A 24,000-nucleotide genomic window follows, 5' to 3' on the forward strand; every position below is an offset into this window, starting at 1 on the left:
CTCATAAAATATTGAAAAACAAGGAATGTGCACCATATAACAATGGCTATAATAAAATGGCTTATCAAATGGAAATATTTTTAGAGGAGGACTCTAACTACCTTTAACTGTTGTGGCTGTAGCCATTATGATCAAAGAACTTTAATACAATTCTGAGTTTCCAATGTGAAATTACAGTAATTTTGTGATGATGTGAACACAGCACCAATAAAAACCCTTGGATTGTGTGTCAGCCAATCACAATCAAGAACTCAAAAATGTTGTGGTATAATTTGATTGAAATTATGCAAAAACTAAATGGCATTTCCTCTTAGAGACAGTCAAGACTGTGAATGTTCCTTCATAGTTCAATTAAATTGTCAATAAAAAGAAAAGAGAATGTTTTGAGGAAATAGATTTATTGCTTTAACTTTTATGTTTTTAAATGGTTTTGCTGCAGTCAGGCCACCAGGACATCACACAGACATGTTAAATCCCATAAGTCTGTTCTGGATACCTGTCTGTAGTGTGTATAGAACCTGTTTTTTAACACTGTAACCATTTGTTTACTTTATTTTGTGAACAATTGTTTTTATTTTTTATTTGGTGGAATACAAAGGATACAAACATAACAGTATCATCACAAAGCCACCAAAATACTGTCCCCCAACCCATTACCCTATGGTAGACTTAAACCAAGATATCTGGCAAGAGCACAAACAAAGAAATACATATGTACATATTGTAACATTATGTAGTGTTTGACCTTGGACTTTGGTTTTGTTATGTCTTTTATTTTGAAATTCTTGTGTAGCACTCTTCTTGTTGTTTCTGTTCTGTGTTCACAATGATTGTTCCCAGGTGTGTCTTGTTTACTTCGTTAGTACCGTTAAAATTTATGTTTTTTCCCATCCCCATTTGGGTAAAGAATTCAAAATCAAGGGTGTCATCAATTGTACTACAAAGAACGTTGTTTCCATGATTAAATGTCCTCGTGTATTAGCCTATATTGGAAAAACACAACGTGCTCTAAAAACAAGGATTGCGGAACACTGAATTAGTATACATACAAATGATCAAAAGACTCCTATGGCAGTTCATTTTAATTGGAAATTACATAATATTTCAACTCTTAGATACACTGGTATTGAACATGTCAAATCACCCTGAAGAGGTGGTTATGTTAATACAATTTTACATTTTCACTTAAATTGCGACATTTTCATTCATGTGATTCACTGATGTTTGTGATGAATAGAGGAATACACAGAGCTGTTCTGTGCGCTGGCGAGCTGTACGAACTGGGGCGACATCGAGCTCAAAGATGTATACAGGTTTGGGCTCAACGAACTTGTGAAGTCCTGTCTGCTGGGAGGTAGGTGTGAGCTTTCTGTGGTTTTTTTAACTATGTTTTTTTGAAAATGTAAAAATGCAGAAGGTTTTTTGTGAGGTTTAGGGTTTAGGGTTAAGGTTAGGGGATAGAATCTATAGTTTGTAAAGTATAAAAATCATTACGTCAATGGAGAGTCCTCATAAGGATAGCCGCACCAATGTGTGTGTGTGTGTGTGTGTGTGTGTGTGTGTGTATGTTACATTCAGCCCTGCAATTTATCCAGCTCTGTATCCAAGTGGTTAAACCCTGGTCGATGTCGCCTTTGTCTGCTGATCCACCACCTCTCCACTGGCATTCTGGCATCAAAGTGCTGGGCCCTCTACTGATAACAACAGCAGTCACTGCAGCTGAGCTAGGCCCTAAATCTGTTGACCGGACTGCCTCTCTCTAGGTCCTTCATCCTCTCCTCTAAATGTAAGATGATGGCATCTGTTTGGACTAAACCAATTCACTGACTGCTTTAAGTTACAAGGTCAATGTACATAATCTACCTAATACCTCATTTCTTACCTATCACTTTTGCCCTCACTTCCTCCATGGATGGTGGTGATGTACCAGGAAACTTCACTCCTATTTACACACCATTTTCCCTCAGTGCCTCATGTACATGGCTCATTTGTAAGTCCATGTCTGTTTTGAGGGCAGTTGTGTTCCAGAAGCATTTTTCAATGCTTTCAGTACCTTGACTGATGCTGGTTGTGTCTTTCTGGAACTCCTTGCTTAGTACTGTGAGGTGGTCCAGTGTGCCACACATGAAGTGTGGGAACAAGACATTGCTGATGTTGCGCAAGTAGTTTGTAAGTTGCTTTGCCCATCCCACAACTGTCGGTAATGGCTTAGGTTTCCTTTCCATGCACGCCATGTCTTCAAAATGGGCCAGAAATACAGGGTAACTGTTGCAAAAAAAATAATAATAAAAAAATAAAAAACTGAATATTTAGATTTATTTGTCAATGTCAATATCCATTAAAATCTGACAGGGGCTTCTGAAAAGGATTTATATAATTTATCATTCACCTTCATTGCACGATGCACATATGGCAGCCATCGGGCTCCGTGCAGATTAGATGGCTTAAGTACCTTCTCCACCAGGGCCTCAGCGATGAAGAGGAGCTCTCTGAGGGCCTTGGGGGAGAAGTGGTATTGCTCATACATCTGCCTCAAGGTGGTCTGAAGCTGGGCCATGTTGTGATCTTTAATAGCTTTCATCACACCCAGCTACAAGCTATGAGCTACACAGTGAATTGTTATGAGGTGAGGTATGTCCTTTAAATGTTGGGCTGACACACCATTCCTGCACCCCACATTAACAGCTGCTCGATTGCTGCCAAATCCCACCAGCCTGTCCTTCCAGTCAAAAATATCAGCTTCTTCAAATGCTTTGTAAGAAAACACACAAAATAGAGATGTTGTGGATCATATACATGGAACAGATATTTTGTTCTAATAAAAAAAAGTGAGTGAATAAGAGGATGCAACCTGGCGACAGAGGCAATTAAGTTAAAATGACATGCTGCCAGAGAAAGTGCATTGTAAGCACAAGCTAAGTATAGCCGCATTGAATCAGCCTTACTTTTATGAATTACAATGTTGTTATATTTTCTCTAGAATACTAGTGTAACACTTCTCAGTTAAAGGAGGAGGCGAGAAGCAGATTTTCTGATTCAGGTAAGCGTTTTATTCTCCCCACTGCAGCAAATGCACTCTTTCAGGGCTCTCACTGTGTTCAATAACTCAGTCTAAACATAAACAACAACTTCAGAAAAATAAACTCTCAGCTTTACAATAATAAGCTCTTGGCTTCACAATCAGGTCTCTAGTGCCCAGGTTCCCTCTCTCACCTGAGTGCTGCGTGGCCCTCTTTATGCCGCTCTCCCCGTGCTCACTGAAATTAGAGACAGGTGTTAGACATAATTTAGCTCAGGTGTAAGCGCCCTTACCGCTTTCTCTCTCTCCGGAGAGATGCTTGACCACGCCCCCGCTGCCACAACTAGGTATACATTTATAGTAATCTACACCCATTCAACATTACCTGTATAAATGGCAACCAGAATTCCAGCTTCAGTTTCTTGTTTCAAACACTGAACGGACAGGCTGGCATTTACTGGCTCTTGTTCTCCCTGCATCAGTCACCCCATCAATCATAATAGAGAAGAACTTGGCCTTCCTCAAATCCCCATTAGTTTTTCCCTCTCTATGTCATATATGTTGCAAATGAAGCTGCAGAAAACATACTGTACACATCCTGCTTAAGTATGGTTTGGATTCAGTGTTGCCTTTGGCTGACTGTGATGAGACATACATACAGAGCACAAGCTTTGTCTGCAGTCTGGGAGTTTTCTACCTATCCTCTGGATGAGCCCATGAAGAGAAGGGAATTCAGTAAAAGGTAGTTCCTCCTTTGCAATGTAGTAGATTGTGTGCATCATGTTCTTCATTTTTTCAAACATAGTCTGCTCCATTCTTCACACTCCTTGAACTACAGCTGGCATGGGTGCATTATGTTGTTTTCCCTCTAGGCAGCAATGCAGTGCCCGTGGTAGTTTGCTGGTGCCATGGGATAGCAGTGAATCATGTCTCAAGATATTTTACCCCTTGATTAAGGAAGATGAACTGTAATAGTGGAATACTAGTCACATTCTTACAAACACAATATGAAAAGGCAAATAATATCTAGTTGTAGAAAATGTATTCATGTTTTATAACCAGTTGCTTTAAATTCAGTAATAGTTAAACAGAAACTTTGACATGTTACTTGAGCATGTTTGTTTTCTAAAATTATGACAGATGCTTAACCTAATAGTATACCAATGCAATAAATTCTCTGCATCAGAAATATAATCTACTGGGTAGTTACATTATGTTATGTACGGTAGTCAAATCATCATTTCTAGTTCACATTAAGACTACAGTGCAGAAAGATGAATCAACCAAGCATATATAGGTGCACTGTGCTCCAAGCTAAGCAACATGTAACCGCAGGCAATGTACCTCGCTGCCTCAGTTTCAATAAGATTAATCAAGTTCATTACAGTGACTGACTGATTACATCTGATATCAGTTGTCATTTAGCAACATATTTTCCAAGTTGAAAATATAGGTTGGCCTAGTCAATCAGCTAGACCACACAACTAATATTCACGAGACAGTAACTTACTTGTAAGCATAGTTGGGATTCATTCGAACATACAGAACATCAGTCAGTCTTCCTCCTCATATTAGACCCAGTCAAATGTCAGTGTCTGTTCATGTCACTGTTTCTGGTATTGGACGCTTCCGCTGTAAAGCGGTTGTTCTTGCGAGGTTCGTATTACTCTTCGCTGGCTGCTGCCTTCCTCCAGTCTGTGTGTGTATTCACGGTCAGGGTTGGGGAGTAACTGAATAAATGTAACGGGATTACGCATTTAAAATACAAAATATAAGTAACTGTATTCCACTACAGTTACAATTTAAATCATTGGTAATTAGAATACAGTTACATTAAAAAAGTATTTTGATTACTGAAAAGATTACTTTGCATTTTATTGTCATTTGTTTCATTTAATATTTAGTCCTTTCAGATGAAAAACATTTATACATATAAATGATGCGATCCAAAGTGCATTTGAACAGCGGTGAAACACTTTCTTATGATGTGTTACATTCATACGAGCAGACAAAGTAAGTTTGAAGTAAGTTTGGAGCAGAAGAAATAGAAATAAACCTTGTGTAAATTGTCAGCTTTACGCTAAGCAAAAATGCTATTTCTAGCTATTTTACATGCACTTTACCAGACACGATCATATTTGTTTATAAAGAATATTCACATTGGATCATAATTTCTTTTTTTCTAGTAAGACATTTGATATTAGGGCAAAAATCGTATTCTTGATAATAATATTTTTATTGTTTTCCTGTAAAAATATCTAAAAATCCTTAAAACAAGATCAATTTGATTGATCTTGTTTTAGAAACAACACTGCATAAGATATTTAGGTTTTTCAGAAAATGTATTTTTAACATGTGTATTTTGTCTTACTGTACTGGCAGAGTTTTTATAGTCAAAACAAGTGAAAAAATCTCCCAGTGCTGAAGAAGTAATCCAAAGTATTTAGAATACGTTACTGACCTTAAGTAATCGAACAAAATATATTACAAATTACATTTTACAGCATGTATTCTGTAATCTGTAGTGGAATACATTTAAAAAGTAACCCTCCCAACCCTGTTCACGGTTGTATTCATGGCTGAAGCTCCAACATTTGTGGTGAAATAATCTGCACTATAGAATGCATCAGTCTGCATTTACATTTACATGTATTCATTTGGCAGACAATTTTATCCAAAGCGACTTAAAAAAGAGGAAAAATACAACATAAGGGATTCATCTTAAGGAGATATTAGTATATTCTTTGCACTTTGATCTCTGTCTTGGATAGTATTTTTCTGATGCAACTGAAAGGATAGAGCCAAATGAGCAGCAGTTCTGTGGATGAAAATGCCTTGTTGATGACAGAGGTCAACAGAGAATGGCCAGACTGGTTCGAGCTGACAGAAATGCTACGGTAACTCAGATAACCCCTCTGTACAATTGTAGTGAGCAGAATAGCATCTCAGAATGCACATGTCGAACCTTGAGGCAGATGGGCTACAACAGCAGAAGACCACGCTGGGTTCCACTTCTGTCAGCCAAGAACAGAAAACTGAGGCTGCAGTGGGCCTACCATTTGTGTACCTCAGCAGAAATGCAGATTTGTCAGACCAGGCGATGTTTTTCTAATCATGTACTGTCCAGTTTTGGTGAGTCTATGCCCACTGCAGCCTAAGTTTCCTGTTCTTAGCTGATAGTAGTGGTACCCGGAGGGATCGTATGCTGCTGTAGCTCATCCTCCTCAATGTTTGACATGTTGTACATTCGGAAATGCTTTTCTGCCTAGCACTGTTGTAATGCGTGTTTATTTGTGTTACTGTCACCTTCCTGTCAGCTTGGACCAGTCTGACCATTCTCCTCTGACCTCTGTCATTCGCCCACAGAACTGCCGCTCGCTGGATGTTTTTTTGTTGTGCATGAAATACCCAGCTGACACGCTTTACATGATGGCTGCCGCTTCCGTGAAAAATGTCCACATCAAATGTATATGCTGCTGTTGCATTTTGAAGTGAAAAAAGCTGCACACACTTTAATATTTAACACAACAAAGCTAGTGCACGGCATTAAGGCTGCAGGGCTGAATTCCTGACACTGCTGTTTTCTTGAGTTTTGTTTTGCTTCGTTTGTTTCGGTTTTGTTTTGGTTCTTTGCTGATTTCCATTAAAGCCCTGTCACTGGCTCTGAAAATGCTGTTTTGGGACTCGCTAAGAGAATCATGATCATTCTCTCTGAGTATGTATGTTTGGAACCGGAGCCACCAAGACGGTGGCTGAAGGGGGCCTTGGTGATCATCCTGGCGGACAAAAACATATTATGCTGTTAGCAGATCAGGTGGGAAATGAGTCTGAGGCAGCCCATGCTGTGAGGTTGGAATCGGTCGGAATTCCTTGGAATTATCGAAGAAAGAGCGGCCCTGTTTGGTGGCAGACCAAAGAACTGTAGAGGTGGAGACAAAATTGCCCGGGACCCGGAGGGTTTGAGCAAAAAACCTTTAAACCTTGCCAGACAAACTTAGCAGTCACCAGGCTTTGGGGGGATTTCCTACTCGGGTGCGACAGCCCGTAAATGGCATCAAACACCCGCCTTCTCCAGCTCTTGGGTACCACCGGGCAGACTTGTGGACATGTCGCAAAGCAGATTAATGCCAGAATCAGTGAAAGGGACATCTGCCAGCTGGAGGCCTGTCTCTGCTTTTTTAAGAGCTTGGATGTCAACATCAGAGGCTTGATCTGCAGCCATGAGGGTGTAATTGATGCCAAGGTGGACTGCACTGGAAAGTGCAGGGGAGAGGCAGTCAGCTACAGGATTGTTTTTACCTGCCACATGCTGGATGTCTGTAGTGAACTATGAAATGAAAACTAAGTGGCGCTTCTGCCGAGCCGAGCATGGCTCAGATGTTTTAACCATTGCAAAGGTCAATGGTTTGTGGTCCATAAACACAATAAATGGGCAAGCTTCCAGGAGAAAACTTAAATGCTGGACTGCCAGGTAAATGGCAAGGAGTTTGTGGTCGAAAGTGCTGTTCCGCTCACTGGGGCGAAGTTGTAGGTTAAAAAATGTGAATGGCTGCCAAATATCATCAACAAACTGTTAAAAAACCACACCAACAGCAAAAGCTGAGGTGTCTGCCCTCAAAGCTATTTCCAGCAGTTAATGAACACTGTGCTGCGTGACCTGCTATTCCTGTTTATCTACTTAGATGACATTTTAGTTGCCAGCACATCAAAACAGGAACATTTGGAACAACTCACCCTTCTCTTCAGTCACTTGTATATTGTGTTGTGTAACAAGCAGGGGGCAGTGGTGTCTCAGCAGTTAAGGCTCTGGGTTACTGGCTAGAAGGTCAAGGGTTCAAGCCCCAGCACTGCCATGATGCCACTGTTGGACCCTTGAGCAAGGCCCTTAACCCTATCTGCTCTAGGGGTGCCATATCATGGCTCTGACCCCAGCTTGGCTGGGATATGCAGAAAAAGAATTTCACTGTATATGTTCAAAAAGTGTATAATATGTGACAAAAAAAAAAATCTTTATATATTATATTATGTGTAAATCAGAAGTTTATTGTAATTATCATACTGCTATGTTGCTTGGAACTGTACCCAAGACTTTCACCCACTGTTACACTTGTGTATATGGTTGAGTGACAATAAAGGGATTTGATTTTGATTTTGATTTTACTTCCCTCCACTCCGCTGCTGTCACACACACATTTTTCTGCATTTATAAAAAGACTAGTGAGATCTGAACTGTGCTGAAATAGGGTTTCATGACCATTTGAGACTTGACTCCATCTCTGCTACTGGGTAACTGATGGAGCTTTTTTATGCTGGCATTGGACCTAAAATACTTGGCTACATGCACAATCTCACAGTGTCAACAAAAGACTCATAAAGCATTCATAATAGGGGAAGATACCTCCCCTTAAAAACAGTACAGTATGCATTTAAAGCTAAATTGTAACATATGTAGAGATGAGTTTAGCATGTACAGGATCATGATGCATCATTCAAAATATTATCAGAGGAAATAAATGGAAACATTTGCTTATTTAGTTGTAAAAATAATGAAAAGGGGCCATCTTGCTCCATTACTGGGGTAAGATGACCTCCTACCTGGGGCAAGAAGCCCCCTGGGGCAAACATATCCCAGCAGTCATTAGATTTTTGCAGAATATATGAAATACATCTGATATAGTTTTTTCTATTTTTATAAAGTGTGTCATAAATGTAAAATACTAAATAAATAAATAATAATAATAATAATAATAATAATAATCAATTACACTTTACCATCCAATGAACTACAATATGTCTATATTTTTAATTGAAATGATTTCATAATAGCAATAAACTATGAATTCAGATTGAATGATTCCACTCAAGCATCTAACTTTAACTTTTCACTTCGAAAAAAAACAAAAATAACAATTGTTTTTTTCACTACACATCTAAATGTGTTCTTGTGTCCTCAAATCCCCCATTAATAGGCATAAAACATTTTAATATCCAATGTAAAATAAAATCACAGGTCACTATTAAACAATGACAAAAAAGCTGATACACAAAACTGTACAGATGGAATAAATATTACAAATGTTGATGTTCAGCTTAAAAATCAAGATTAATAAGAGCATAACCATTTTATTAATGTGTTGAAATAAAATTTAGTGGCACCTATGGTCAAGAGGAAAATTGGGGGTACATCTTATCCCATCTCCCCTTAATCAGACAATAGAATTAAAATATGGAAAAATACCAAAATGACTAAAATACTAAAATATCGTATATTTTTATTATCTAATCCCAAAGGATTCGTAAACATTTGTACATAATGTCTCTAACGTTTTTTAAAGGTTTTGCATTTTAGGTTGATGCTGTCAATACATGAATACCATGTCCTAAAACCAAATGGCACATGTGAATATTTACAATTACTAATGAGATCATGTTGGACTGATAGCAATCACCTAAGCCAAGCCTGTTAGGGTATGAAAAGTATCTTCAAGGGAGGGGAAAGATTAAGTGTCTTCATCACACCCAGGGAGTGACAGTTTGCTAAGCAGTTGAATTGACATTCATCTTGGTGTGGAAAGATGCTGCTAAGTTAACATATGGTTAGGGTAAATTTTGCCAGTGCATATACAGAAGAAAGGTCATGTATGCTATACAGCTTCAGTGTCTGGGGGAAGCACAAAGTAAGAATTTGAACCTGTTTCTTAGTGCACTGTACATGACATTAAAGAACTTGACTTGACAAGTATTGTTGAGCAGTCCAACACTCTACATGTATCCATGGTCAGCGGAGATAGATCGACATTTACACTGGAATTAACATGCATCTCAGATGGATTTAATTGAGGGGAGGGTGTTTGGTTCTGTGACTACATACATCACTGAACACTGCTGCTCCCAAATCTACTTGAATTTTAACTTCACCTTAAACATTTTGGGTGGAATGCTCATGGTTATTTTCTTTGAGCACCTGTATTAAGTGAACTTTGGTTGTGTACGTATTACAAGTATGCATCACATGAGGCAAGGCAAGGCAAGTTTACTTACAGTACTGTAGGTATCCAACCAGAATAAGCTTTCTACCGCCATAATCACCATGTTCACCACAACATAGATTTGCTGGAGAGGGGCGCTGCTATGGAGAGGCATGATACCCCCCCCCCCCACCTTTCTTGTTCAGATGTTTCTGACAGATATCTAGATGAATAAATAAGGAAAGAAAAAGGAATACAAAAAGAAAATTATACAAGAAAGAAAATAAAAGATAAACAAAAACAATTTAAAATCACTTAAAAACAAAAAATAAAAATTAGAATAAAACTTAAGCAACAGAAATCAGTATTCCACCTTGCTGGTAATGAAAGTGTGAACAAGTTTCTGTAAGTCTTGACTGGATACGAAACATCTAATTCTCCCTATATTTTTTTAGATGATAGTAGGCTGATTTAGTTATTGCTTTGACATGACTACTGAAACTAAGGTCTGACTCCAAAATGACACCAAGATTCCTGACTTAACTTTTTGTCTTTAGACCACTGGAGTCAAGGTACACTGTAAACCCTAATGTTGTCATTACTGGAAAAGTCAAGTTATCTTACTGAAACATTACTTGAAATGTCAAGTTCTGGATGCATAACTCAAATACTGTATCTATGTTCCATTAACTTATTTTTGTTCTTCTTAAAAATCTATAGACTTAAGAGTTTTAGTGTTAATATATCAAATGACAAAATCCCAGTTTTGTTTTTTCAAAATCACTAAAACGAGATCAACATTTCTAACAATAACTCCTCCTAGAGTTTCAAGATACAGCCACCAAACATGGTACAGACCTTCAGACTGTTCTGCAACAGTGTGCTATGACTTTTCTAATGGATTGGACAATCACAATTTCTGAAAAATCCCATAGACCAGAGATTAATTAGCAGAGATGGGCCATTTCTATTAAAATGAATGGGAGAAATTGGAACACTCAGCCAAGGAGCTCTGATTGCCCAACAGTCAATGGATGTTATAATTATAATAATTAATAATTGTATTTATTTATCATATGTTATACATTTGCACATACACAGTGAAATTCTTTTTTTTTTCACATATCCCAGCTAAGCTGGGGTCAGAGTGCAGGGTCAGCCATGTTACAGTGCCCCTGGAGTGGATAGGGTCAAGGGCCTTGCTCAGGGGCCCAACAGTGGCATCTTGGTGGTGCTGGGGCTTGAACCCCTGACCTTCTGATCAGTAACCCAGAGCCTTAACCACTGAACCACCACTGCCCCACATGATGTAGAAAGGAAATCCCTCCTTTACAGGTAAAAGAGCCAATCACCTTTTAGATACAGACATCACCTGTTAATCAACTCTAGAACGCACATGCGCATCAGCTATACAAGCCGGGAAAACAGCGTTTTTTAGCGTAATATGAGGTAAAGAATCACAATTAATGATTCCAGTATTGTCAAATTTATTGCTGATTTGAAATGTACTTTGATCGTAGTCTTAACCAACCGCTTTTGAGATTTCGGTCTTTCCCCATTCAAGTAGATAGGAGCTGCACTGGCATGACTAGAAATAGCCTCCCGAGAGCGTTCCAAAGATGGCCGACAGTGGACTGACTTGCTAGAAAGACTTTGCAAAAGGTGCATCCCAATCCGCACACTTCTGCTCTATTTTAAGTAATTTTGAAGTGTTAGTAGTACGAGTAGTATGTTTACACTGAAAATGCAACAAAAAGAAGTGTACTACGAGTACCCGGATGATGCACTTTTTCAACCATCAAAACGGATCGTGGAATGTTGTACACTTCGTGCACTTGCCGTACATAGCAGAAGGGGTGGAGTTACCGACAGCGATGGTGATATATCGGTGTAAATAATGGAGAATATGACAACTAGTGAAACTTCTGTGAAGACAGCACCTTACAAAAGTGAGTTAAATGCTTTACCATCATACCATGCTGTGTGAATATGTATATTATTGAGTTATAAGTGTTAAATTGAGGGTGGATAGTGTGCTAAAGCTAGCAGCAACACAACGCTTTGGTTTGAAATGTCACTTCTGTCAGATGTTAAATGCCAAACGCTTCCTTGTAGTAAAAAAACGTTAAATGCTCCATTTGGGATGATACTATACTTTGAAAATTCATACACTACATGGCTGAGTGCATAGTACATTTTGTAAGTGTATAGTGTGTTGTTTGGGACACAGTTATCCACCTTTTTCCTGAACATGGAAGTGTTCCTTGATTCGAATCTTTTCAATTTCCAGTGTCCAGTGTTTTCACTTGTATCGGCTTATATTCTTAGCGGGTAATGTGATGTTTAAGGTATTACATTTGTAAAAATTGTCAAAAAACATGCCGATACTTCACAGAGTACAGATGACTATAAAAACTTTATGTTTTTCTATAGACAGTGCCTCACCTGAGTGTGTAGATGACATGAAGAGATGGTCCAAGGTTAGTTACGTTGATAACATTAATTATTCGGAGTTATGACAGCCAACAACTGCACAAGTTGAGCCCATTCAAGTAACACTTAAATGGTTGTTGTTCTCCTCTGGATCACTTGTTTTGGCAGTTTTTAATTGCCGTCTTGAGACCAGAAATACAAAACTGGCAATTAGAATTATCATGGCACCGGCCAGTGGTTGCTCAGGAAAACTGTGGATAGACTTACATTGATGGAATATTCAAACAGGCCAATGGAATGTTCATGAATTCAAACTCCAACTGTTAGAAAATTCAAATGTAAACAAACGAGGCCTTTAAGTAAAGGATAATGTACAGTAAGGGATAATGTGTCTATTGGTTGTTATCACAAAATAAACCACTTCAGGATGATACAAGATCCCTCCACTTTGGTCGTCCTGATGACCCTGTTGGGCTTTATTTTGCAATAACAACTGACTGACTGTATATTATCCAGCTTATTACATGGCTACTAACCAAATAAACAAATACATAAACATAAAATATTGATTTGCAATGAAATTATGTAATTATTTGACAAGAAAGAGATTGCTGAACAGCTAAAATTCTACTCCGGTTTGTGTCGGAGTTCTGTTGGTATTTATTCTGTGAAAATGACCGTCTGACTCCTCAGTATTCAGCCTGTTACAAGACTACTCGCATTGAAGCACTGATTTGAGTTTAAATAATTTTACTATTATTATTTTAAATAATTTTTATTATTGTTACTAGATGGCACCATGGACCTATCAGAACTGAGTATTTCAAAAGCCGTGTAATAATTTGCTTTAAGTTTCTCTCTCTCTCTCTTAAATATATAATGCTATAATGTAACTGTACTTTTATCTGCTTGTTAGGTCTTTTATATTGTTAATAGTGTAATGCAATTCTAATTATTGTGACTAAATATACCCATCTGTTACATGTTTCATATTGTTAATAATTGGTTAGGTTTAGGGATAGGGTTGGGTTAGGCCAGGGGATCTAAAATAGCAATATTTTCAACAGGTATTTTACCTGTTGCTGCTAGTGCCTAGCTCAAGTCTGTGTTTGTAGCCTGTTAGCTTTTTTTTAGCATCGCTTATCTATCTGTTTTGAGCTTTTTTCAGCACACATATGGTTTTCCCCTGCATTATTCTTTTATCGCGATTCAACTACGTGCATCCGCTTTCTATTTTTATCGCGATTAAACTGCATGCATTTTATAGCGCGCACCCGTTTTTCTCCTCTGTGTTATATGGATTATTACATCGATCTCAAAGCACCGCTTATCAAGAACAACCATAACAACAAACAATTGCGTGAAGGATTCACATCAATCTCAAACCCTCACTGCTCAGGAACAAGAAACAACAACAACAACAATCAATTGCGGTAAGTCATGGCATCCGCTCATGTTATATCTTCCTGCATTGCATGTCACATGTTTACAATAGCTTCTTCCGTCAGCAGTGAGTGATTCACATGTGAAAAATGTAAGGAATTAGTTAGGCTGGCAGAGAAGATTAATGAGTTAGAGACACGCATCTGAATGCTAGTGGAGGTCAGTGAGAAAGAGAAGCCGCTAGATACTGTTTTGGATGCGGGCAGTACAGAGAGCAACACACTCACTTTGGTTCCGGCTCTAGAGCCCCCACAGCAGGGTGTTTGGGTGACGTCTCAGCAGCATACTCGCTCAGCAAAGTGACACCACTCTCCCGTTCCTGTTAGGGTTTCCAATTGATTCTCCCCACTCAGTGAAGCACCCACTGAGAATCATTTTGAAAGAGCCCTAATAATTGGTGATTCTATTGTAAGGAACGTGGAAATAGAGACTCCAGCCACTATTGTTAAATGCATTTTGGGGGCCAGAGCATCTGACATCAGATGAAATTTACAAGTGCTGGCTAATGCTAAACATAGATTTTCTAAAATTGTTATTCATGTCGGCACTAATGATGTCCAGCTTCGCCAGTCGGAAATCACTAGAGATAATGTTAAAGAGGTGTGTGAATTTGCAAAAACGATGTCAGACATTGTAATATGCTCTGGCCCCCTCCCTGCTCGTCGTGGTGACGAGGTTTATAGTAGATTAGTGTCACTGAATGGCTGGATGTCTGAGTGGTGTCTGGAGAACAGAATATGATTTATAGACAATTGGAAGAGTTTTTAGTGTAGACCTGACCTGCTAAAGAGAGATGGACTCCACGGACTGACTTAAATTGGATGAATATATTAGTTTAAATTAATCTACTCCCCCAGGTTATTGCTATAAACATAAGCCTCGTCTGAAGGGTCGAGGAGGAGGTGTTGCTACAATTTACATTTCGTATTTTTGGTGTTACCAAAACATACATTTAAGTCTTTTGAACTAATAATGCTTAATGTGACACCGTCAGATACAAATAAAAAAACTTAGTCGTCTTTTACCCTTTCTACAGTATATAGATCACCCAGGCCTTATTCTGATTTGTTAATTTTTTTATCAGATCTTTTAGTTACTGTAGATACAGATTTAATTGTTGGTGAATTCAACATTCACATAGATAATAAAAATGACACATTGGGATTAGCATTTATAGATATTCTCAACTCTCTTGGAGTCAGACAAAATGTAACAGGACCAACTCATCGCCATAATCATACGCTAGATTTAATTCTGTCATATGGAGTTGATGTTGATACAATAAAAGTTCTGCCGCAGAGCGATGACATCTCAGATCATTACCTCATCTCTTGTATGCTGCGATCAGCTAATGTTACTCAATCTACACCACACTATCATTCAGGTAGAACTATTCTTTCGACCACTAAATATAGCTTCACTAATAATCTTTCAGATCTATCTCATACATTCAGTAAACCCCAAAGCCTAGAAGAATTTGATGAAATAACAGAAAATATAAATATAGCCTTCTCTAGCACTCTTGATAGTGTCACCCCCCTTCGATTAAAGAAAATTAAAGAAAAAAGCCCTGCACCATGGTACAATGATCACACTCATGCTCTCAAGAGAGCAGCTCGGAAAATGGAGCGCAAGTGGAAGAATACAAAATTAGAGGTATTTCGCAGCGCATGGAAAGCGCATGTAGCTACAGACAGACACTAAAAGCTGCCAGGTCAGCATATTTTAGCTAACTCATAGAAAATAACCACAACAATCCTAGGTGTTTATTCAGTACTGTGGCTAAATTGGTTAGGAATAAAGCCTCAACAGAACCAGATATTCCGTCGCAGCACAAGAGTAATGACTTCATGAATTTCTTTACTGATAAAATTGAAATAATCAGAAATAAAATTGGAACTATGCAATCATCTGTCACAGTACCTCAGAAAACAGTGTCTCATAATTTTCCTCACGTGCAACTTCAATCCTTCTCTGTCATAGGTCATGAAGAGCTAACAAAACTTATCAAAACATCAAAAGCCACAACATGTATGTTAGATCCAATATCAACCAAGCTCTTAAAAGAGGTATTCCCTGTAATCTCAGAACCTCTTCTTAATATTATTAACTCCTCGCTATCCTTAGGACATGTCCCAAGAAACTTTAAAATGGCAGTTATCAAACTGCTTATTAAGAAGCCACAACTTGATCCTGGAGAACTAGCTAATTATAGACTGATTTAAAATCTCCCGTTTATGTCGAAAATAGTAGAAAAGGTAGTATCCTCCCAAATATGTTCATTTCTACAGAGAAATAGTATATATTAACAATTTCAGTCAGGATTTAGGCCCCACCACAGTACAGAGACTGCACTTATCAGAGTTACAAGTGACTTGCTCTTATCATCTGATCTTAGTGCTGCATTTGACACAATAGATCATGACATTCTCTTGAATAGGCTAGAGAATTATGTTGGCATTTATGGAGTTGCATTAGCATGGTTTAGGTCCTATTTAGCAGACCGCTATCACTTTGTCTATGTAAATGAGGAATTGTCAAACCAAACAAAAGTAAAGTATGGAGTGCCACAGGGATCAGTTTTAGGGCCTCTGCTTTTCCCTTGTATATGTGTAACAATGGGCTGGCAATGACAGGCAGACGAAGATGAGATGATGTAAAGAACCCAAGTGCAGTTTATTACAAATGTGAAATCCAAAAACCGTAAATCCAAATTTGAACAAAACATAAACATGACTTAACTTGACTTGATTTGACTTGACTTGACTTGACTTGATTTGACATAACATGAAAAACCCAACAATGTTACATTAACAATACCTGACAAGAGACAATGGCAAACATGAGGCTTAAATACTAAGACTTGGGAAACACATGACAACGATAACCAATTAATACTTAGGACTCTAAACAAGATAACAAGGCTGCTAACAACCTAATGAAACAATGAACCAATGGGGACAAGATACAAGAACATGGGAAACACATGACAAGATCACATGACAAGGAAACAGGAACAAACATGGCATGGAACTAATTTAAAGTAAAAGACATGAACAAAAACACATACAATCCTGACATAACCCCCCTCTAGGGGTGGCTCCCGACAGCCCAAAACACAAACACAAAGTTCAAGAGGGGGGGCGTGGCAACTTGATGTGGTTACATGGCAGGACATGGAAACATGGTGAAACAAGGTGTGGGGTGTGGTCTGGTGAAAACATGGCATGGAGCATGAGACCAGGGCAAAGCCTGTGGGGGGTGGAGCAATGAGAGGCTCGAGGGGCAGAGCCATGGAAGGTGGAGCTGTGAGAGGCTCGAGGGACGAAACCATGGAGAACTGGATACCCAGAGAGTAGCCAAAGACTCGAAGGGCCAGGGTGGAGCCGGAGGCAGGGAGGACCAAGGTGGTGCCGGAGGTTCGGAGGAGCAAGGCGGAGCTGGGGGATCAGAAGACTGAGGCGGAGCCGGTGGGGCTGAGGACCAAGGCGGAGCCAGGTGACTGACAGACCAAGGAGGAGCTGGAGGGACCCCAGTAAAGCCGACAGGCTGAAGGACCACGGTGGAGCCGAAGGAACGTAGAGCCGAGGTGATGTCGAGGGATCAATAGGCCAAGGCGGAGTCCGGGGCTTGGAGGGTCTAGGTGGAGTCGGAGGTTCGAAAGTTCTCCATTTCTGGGATATCTCAGAGGGGGATGATCAAGCCGGTGGCTTGGGTGGAACCGGCTGATCAGGTGAACTTAGGGTGGGCACAAGGGCGGGAACCAATTCCAACTCAAATAGCCCAGTGAGAGATGGCTCTGGAACGGATGAGGTTTGCAATGCTGGCTCTGGGACGGACGAGGCTTGCAATGCTGGTTCGTTGGTGGCCATGACGTGGGACTCCGGCTCGGCATCCGCCTCCCCCACAGTGAACGTAGAACCACTTATCTGCAGGGCAAGGTCGATATACTGAGCCAGATTGAAGGGACTGTGACCGCCAGGCATCAAGGAGGAAACCGGCTCACTCAATCCCACCCAGAAAATGCCCTTGAGGGCGACTTCATTAAAGTCCACCCGGCAGGCTAGAGCGCAGAAGTCCTCCACATAATTTTCCAGGGATCGATTCCCCTGGTGTAAACGAAGAAGCTGAACTGCTGGTTTCATTTTGCGGTGGTCAGGTATTCTGTAACTATGGGCTGGCAATGACAGGCAGACGAAGACGAGATGATGTGAAGAACCCAAGTGCAGTTTATTACAAACGTGAAATCCAAAAACCGTAAATCAAATGTGAACAAAACATAAACATGAACTTGACTTAACTTGACTAGACTTGACATGACATGACATGACATGACATGAAAAACCCAACAATGTTACATTAACAATACCTGACAAGAGATAATGGCAAACATGAGACTTAAATTATAGGACTTGGGAGAACACATGACGACGATAACCAATGAACACTTAGGAATCTAAACAAGATAACAAGACTGCTAACAACTTAATGAAACAATGAACCAATTGGGACAGGACACAAGAACATGGGAAACACATGACAAGATCACATGACAAGGAAATAGGAACAAACATGGCATGGAACTAATTTAAAGTAAAAGACATGAACAAAAACACATACAATCCTGAAAATATGCTTCCCTTGGGAGATATTATCAGGAATCGTGGAATAAGTTTCCACTGTTATGCTGACGACACCCAACTTTATATTTCTTCAAAACCTGATGAGATTTCACAATTCTCAAAATTAGCAGAGTGTATCAATGAAATAAAAGATTGGATGGCCAGAAATTTCCTTCTACTCAATTCCGACAAAATAGAGGTACTAATTATTGGACCAGAAACCTCTAAAATCAAGACACTAAAATATAATTTGACTCTCTATGAATGTACTGTTACATCATCTTCAATGGGGGGCAGTGGTGGCTCAGCAGTTAAAGGCTCTGGGTTATTGACCCTATCTGCTCCAGGGGCACTGTATCATGGCTAACCCTGCACTCTGACCCCAGCTTAGCTAGGATATGTGAAAACAAAGAAATTTCATTGTATATATGAAAATGTATAATGTGTGAAAATAATAAAGGCTTTCTTCTTCTTCAACAGCGAAGAACTTAGGTGTTATATTTGATTCAAATCTGTCCTTCAAATTACTAATGTTTGTAGAACAACATTCTTCCACCTAAGAAATATTTCTAAATTACGACACATGCTCTCTGTAGCTGATGGCGAAAAACTAATTCATGCGTTCATGACCTCAAGACTAGATTATTGCAATGCATTACTGGGATGATGTCCAGCAAGATCAATAAATAAACTTCAATTGGTTCAAAATGCAGCAGCCAGAGTGCTGATGAGAACCAAGAAATATGATCATATTAGCCCCATTTTATCGTCATTACATTGGCTACCTGTAAATTTCGTATTCATTTTAAAATTCTGTTAACTACGTACAAATCTTTGAATGGTCTAGCTCCGCAGTACTTAAGTGACCTTCTACCACGCTATATTCCATCATGTTTATTACGATCGCAAAATTCTGGCCTGTTAATAGCTCCTAGAATATCAAAATCCACAAAAGGAGATAGATCCTTTCCTTATTTGGCTCCCAAACTATGGAATAGTCTCCCTAACACTGTTTGAGATGCAGACACACTCACTCAGTTTAAGTCTAGACTATATACTCTTCTATTTAGCCAGGCATACACCTAATTTATCCTTCAACTCAAAATTAGGCTGCTTTAGTTAGGTCTGCCGGAACCAGAAATCAGAAACATTGATCATGATCTATAACTCTCCAATAAATTGAATGGCATCTATGCTAATAGTATTCTATATGTTTCGCTGTCTCAACCTCGGGACTCCTATCCTGAGGTCACCAGAACCGGCTGGATCCAGCTCTATTCCTGCTTTGTGTTGGACTTCACTGCTAAATGTCGCTGAGTGATGATGACTAATAGCAGCCGGTGCCAGCCAAATATCTTTTCAGTCTATTACGATGGACTTCAGAGGATGAACTGACGGCAACTCCAACCATAACACATGGGATACTTCATATGCCATTGCCTGAACCTTGGACTTAGGATAGGCCTCACCAAAATTACCGGCCGGTTGAATTGTGATGCACCTAACTGATCTCTGCCTGCATTACCTCGGTCTAATAATGGACTACACTCTTTAAATGGAATACATAGACTATCAATTAATTGCCAACAAAACCCTTCATCAGCCAACTAACAAGGACAATTGCATCTATGTGAACTTCTGCAGTTAATCCAGGATGAACTTCAAAGACATTAGTCATTAATCTTATAGTTCATACAAAATCTTTGTTTAAACACTGGCCCATACATAATTAATATTGGCATTATATTCATGATGTTAGCCAGAGGGGAACTGGCACCCACAGTGAATCTGGTTTCTCCCAAGGTTATTTTTCTCCATTAACCAACATCTTATGGAGTTTTGTGTTCTTTGCCACAGTCGCCTTCAGCTTGCTCACTGGGTTTCTAAATACAATTATTATTTAATTACATATTTTTAAACACAATTCACAATCGTATTTTATCAAACTACACAATGATGACTCTAAGATATTATAGATATTACAGATTAATTTTCTGTTAATGCATGATTTTCTGTAAAGCTGCTTTGAAACAATGTGTGTTGTGAAAGGCTCTGTACAAATAAAAATGACTTGACAATATTAAATAATGTAAGTGCACTAACATATTTAAGTATATATAAAAAATACAATTAAACACACATGATAATATCCTTAATTTAATCAAAATGTCTGGTCTGACACAGTGTTAACTGGCAAACATCTAGACATATATTAAACAATTTCTGCTTTTGTGTCTTCTCTTGTATTCTAATTTTATGAATTATCTCATATATGTCCAAAAACTATTTGTAAAGAGTCCTTGTGAAAACTCCATGCCCCAAAATGTTGTATGTCTTTTAAATGAATAGTTGAGTGTAAATATATCAAGAGAGAGTGCACATATGCAATCTATGATTCAAGTTTATATTTTTACAATCGACTCTTCTTATAAAATTTTTTATATTTTGAAGAACTCTCTCTTTTTTAACCATTTTCATTTCTAATTGCCCTGTTTTTTTGTTTACATGTCTGTTACATGAGTACCAAATCAGACTCTTAGTGTAAAAGTAGAAAAAAAAGAAAAAAGAACAAAAAAAGCTCTAACATGGTTTGTAGATGCCACTTGGTTTTTATATTTTGTATCTGATGCAAGGAGATCCATACATTTTACAAGTAGCCTAACTGAAGGGTACACATACTTTTTGGGGGCCACTGTATATCATATTTTTGTTTTATATAAATCAAAGCAAATCAGCCTCATCATAATTTGAATTTGAACATTTGATATGCACATAAATGTAAGTGGCTTACCACCAAAAACACTTTTGATTTTCCTATGGCAGATGACAAATATGAGAAGCCAGTTGTTTCGCTTTAGTTGGAGGACACAATTACTGAGAGCGAGGGAAGGATACCATGTAACCTCCATCAATGTTCTCATAATAGCCACTCCTAGAGCATTGCCCTGAAGGGCTTTTGTGTTTGATATGTGACTCCTTGCATTGAAAGCCTCCATGTTCTCACACTCACACAAACACGCACCTTGTAGATCCTCTGAATTATGCAAAGTTGACAAAAATTGTGGGTTGGCTGTCTGTCTGTGCCTGTAGTCTCAGTTAAAATGATTGCTGCAGGTGAAGTTGTGACATTTTAAGAGATAGGAACATTTCAGCATGACGAAGATCAACTTTTTCCTGTTTCTGCTTGCAGTAAGTAACTTTTTTTCAATGAGTCAGCATAGCGTTTGTCTAGATGTAATGCTTACATAACATTGCACATCAATTTATTTAACAATTGTGACTAATTGAGTTAATCTAATGTTTCATCTAATCAAATCCTTTTGGAAAATGGCACAGTTATTAATAATTAGGTGAGCTTTGTGAAATTTCACCTAATTTCAATCTCAAGAAACAAAACAATCTTAATGTGTTGTAAGAATATAAATGAAGCTAAAAATATGATTCTGCCAAGATACTACAAAAACAAGATATTTAAACTCCTTGTTTGGCTGTTTTGGGGGAAAAAAGAAAAAAGAAAAGAAGAAGAGAGAGTGTACATGGTTTTTCATATCAAGTGTTTAAACATTAACTTGTTAATTAGAAGAACAAATTATGTATTTTCAGTCAGTCAGTCAGTTGAATTATCAGTGTACATCCACAACCACCAAAAACTGTCCATCTCAGATCATTTAGAAACACTTTCCAAATTCAGTGGGATTAGATTTTGCAACCAATTGCCTTGAGGATAATCTAATGAATCCTTAATGCTATTAATAGATCTTATCTATAAAAAAGAAGCCATAAATAAATACTACATTATGCTGCATGTTATACCTGATTTAAAGTCGTTCACGCTTTAAATCATATAAATGTTATAAACTTAGAATGTTCGTTACATTTTCAGGAAATAAAATAGCCGTGATCACAATTACAGTAAAGTATGTTGTAGTTTAGTATGTAGCACAATGCGTCTTAACAAGCTTGCTCTTGACTCAAAGGGTCATATGCATGTTATATGAACAATGATTAATAGATTACAGATAATGAAAGACAAATGATGTCTGGTGACAGACAAATGTCAATGGTTTTGCTAGGTGATTACTTATGACATAGTATCCTTGTGTTTTACTTGAGCAGTGAGGCGCTTAACTGAGCGAATATTGTGTTTCACATTAAGTGGGTTATATTTTGTGAACTAGCAACAATAGTTCTTTTTATATGACTTACCTTTTAGAATGCTTCTATAGCAGGTGATGCAGACCAGAATAGAATTTATCTGGGGGAAACAGCATGTTACAAATAACAAATGTTATTTTTTATAGCGTTACAGAGGATTTACAAGTTAATTAATAGATTAATAGGACATAGTTTCAGACACCATAATGGAAAGAATAAGGTTTTATGTATTAATATTTGTTAATTAATTAGATATCAGCAACTTAATTTACAATAATCTCTATTATCAGCATGTATACAGTAAATCTTGATTATTTTTGTATATTCAAAATCTACTTATCTTGATGTTAGTTTATAATTGTTCTATATTTCACTGTTAGGTTATGTTAGTTTAAAATGCATAACAATTTTAAACAAATGAGAACACTTTACAATAAGGTTCCATTTGTTAATATTATAGCATTACGTACCATAATGAACAATATATTTTTACAGCATTTATTAATCTTTGTTAATGTTAGTTTACAATTGTTCATGTTAGTTCATATTGCTTTATCTAATGTTAATGCATAAAAATAAATAAATAAATAAATAAATGTATTAGTGTGTGTTAAAATTAACATTAACAAAGGTTTAGTTTAATCGAACAAGATTTAAAAGTATTGTTCACTGTTAGTTCATGTTAACTAATTTTAACAAATGGAACCTTACTGTAAAGTGTTACCAAAAAAATGTATTAGTATACAGTACATGTATGTAGAAATTAACCAGTATTGATAAATGCTGTAAAGTATTGCTCATTGTTAGTTCTTGTTAACTTTTAATGTTGTTAACATGCACATCTCTATTGTTTTTGTTTTGTTAATAATTATGGGATGGCAGAGGCAGAATTAATATATATCTGAGCTTCCCAGCCAAAAGTTGCAGGTTTTGCAGCATGATCACACAGGAGGTTGAGCAGTCACCTCGAATGGGTTTAATAAGTAAAAGTGCCACGGGAACTGGAGAGTACATAAAGTTTTAAATTTTGGACACTTTCAAGACAACAGAAAACATCTTAACCATTTGGTGCAATGTTTAGCTGCCACATTTGAACCATGTATAAAATGCTATTAAATGCTGGGTGTGAATTAGTTTAACCAAAGCAGTTTTATAATTCCAATGAGGTTAGTAAAACCTTTGGTATGATGTTGTTGTTTATTTGTTGTCGTTACTCATGTTGATCTTTATTTACATTCTTAAAACAAGCCAGACAAACGTTGTACAAACATTGAACAAATAATGTAAAAATTTGTATTTCAGCCAAAAATTTAAATCCTTGTTACTGGAAGGTGTTACAAAGAAATGCAGATGTTAATAG

At 37.9% G+C, this 24,000-nt stretch overlaps 1 protein-coding gene and 1 long non-coding RNA gene across 2 annotated transcripts in view; one reads left to right on the forward strand and one right to left on the reverse strand.

The window, feature by feature from the left end:
* Positions 1-650: 650 nt before the first annotated feature.
* LOC127418966 (uncharacterized) lies at positions 651-3,382 on the reverse strand. Its single transcript, XR_007893574.1, has 3 exons — positions 3,214-3,382; positions 2,390-2,751; positions 651-2,265 (listed from the first exon to the last, which is right to left on the reverse strand). It is a non-coding gene; the product is annotated as an uncharacterized LOC127418966 (long non-coding RNA).
* Positions 3,383-21,494: 18,112 nt separating this feature from the next.
* cdh26.1 (cadherin 26, tandem duplicate 1) overlaps positions 21,495-24,000 on the forward strand; it is a 39,593-nt gene continuing 37,087 nt past the window's right edge. The window contains exon 1 of the mRNA XM_051659789.1: positions 21,495-21,674. Within this exon, the coding sequence (XP_051515749.1) occupies positions 21,639-21,674 (36 nt within the window). The 5' untranslated portion in view covers positions 21,495-21,638. The remainder of the gene's footprint in view (positions 21,675-24,000) is intronic.

Source organism: Myxocyprinus asiaticus, chromosome 28, assembly GCF_019703515.2.
Source record: "Myxocyprinus asiaticus isolate MX2 ecotype Aquarium Trade chromosome 28, UBuf_Myxa_2, whole genome shotgun sequence".
Taxonomy (NCBI): domain Eukaryota; kingdom Metazoa; phylum Chordata; class Actinopteri; order Cypriniformes; family Catostomidae; genus Myxocyprinus; species Myxocyprinus asiaticus.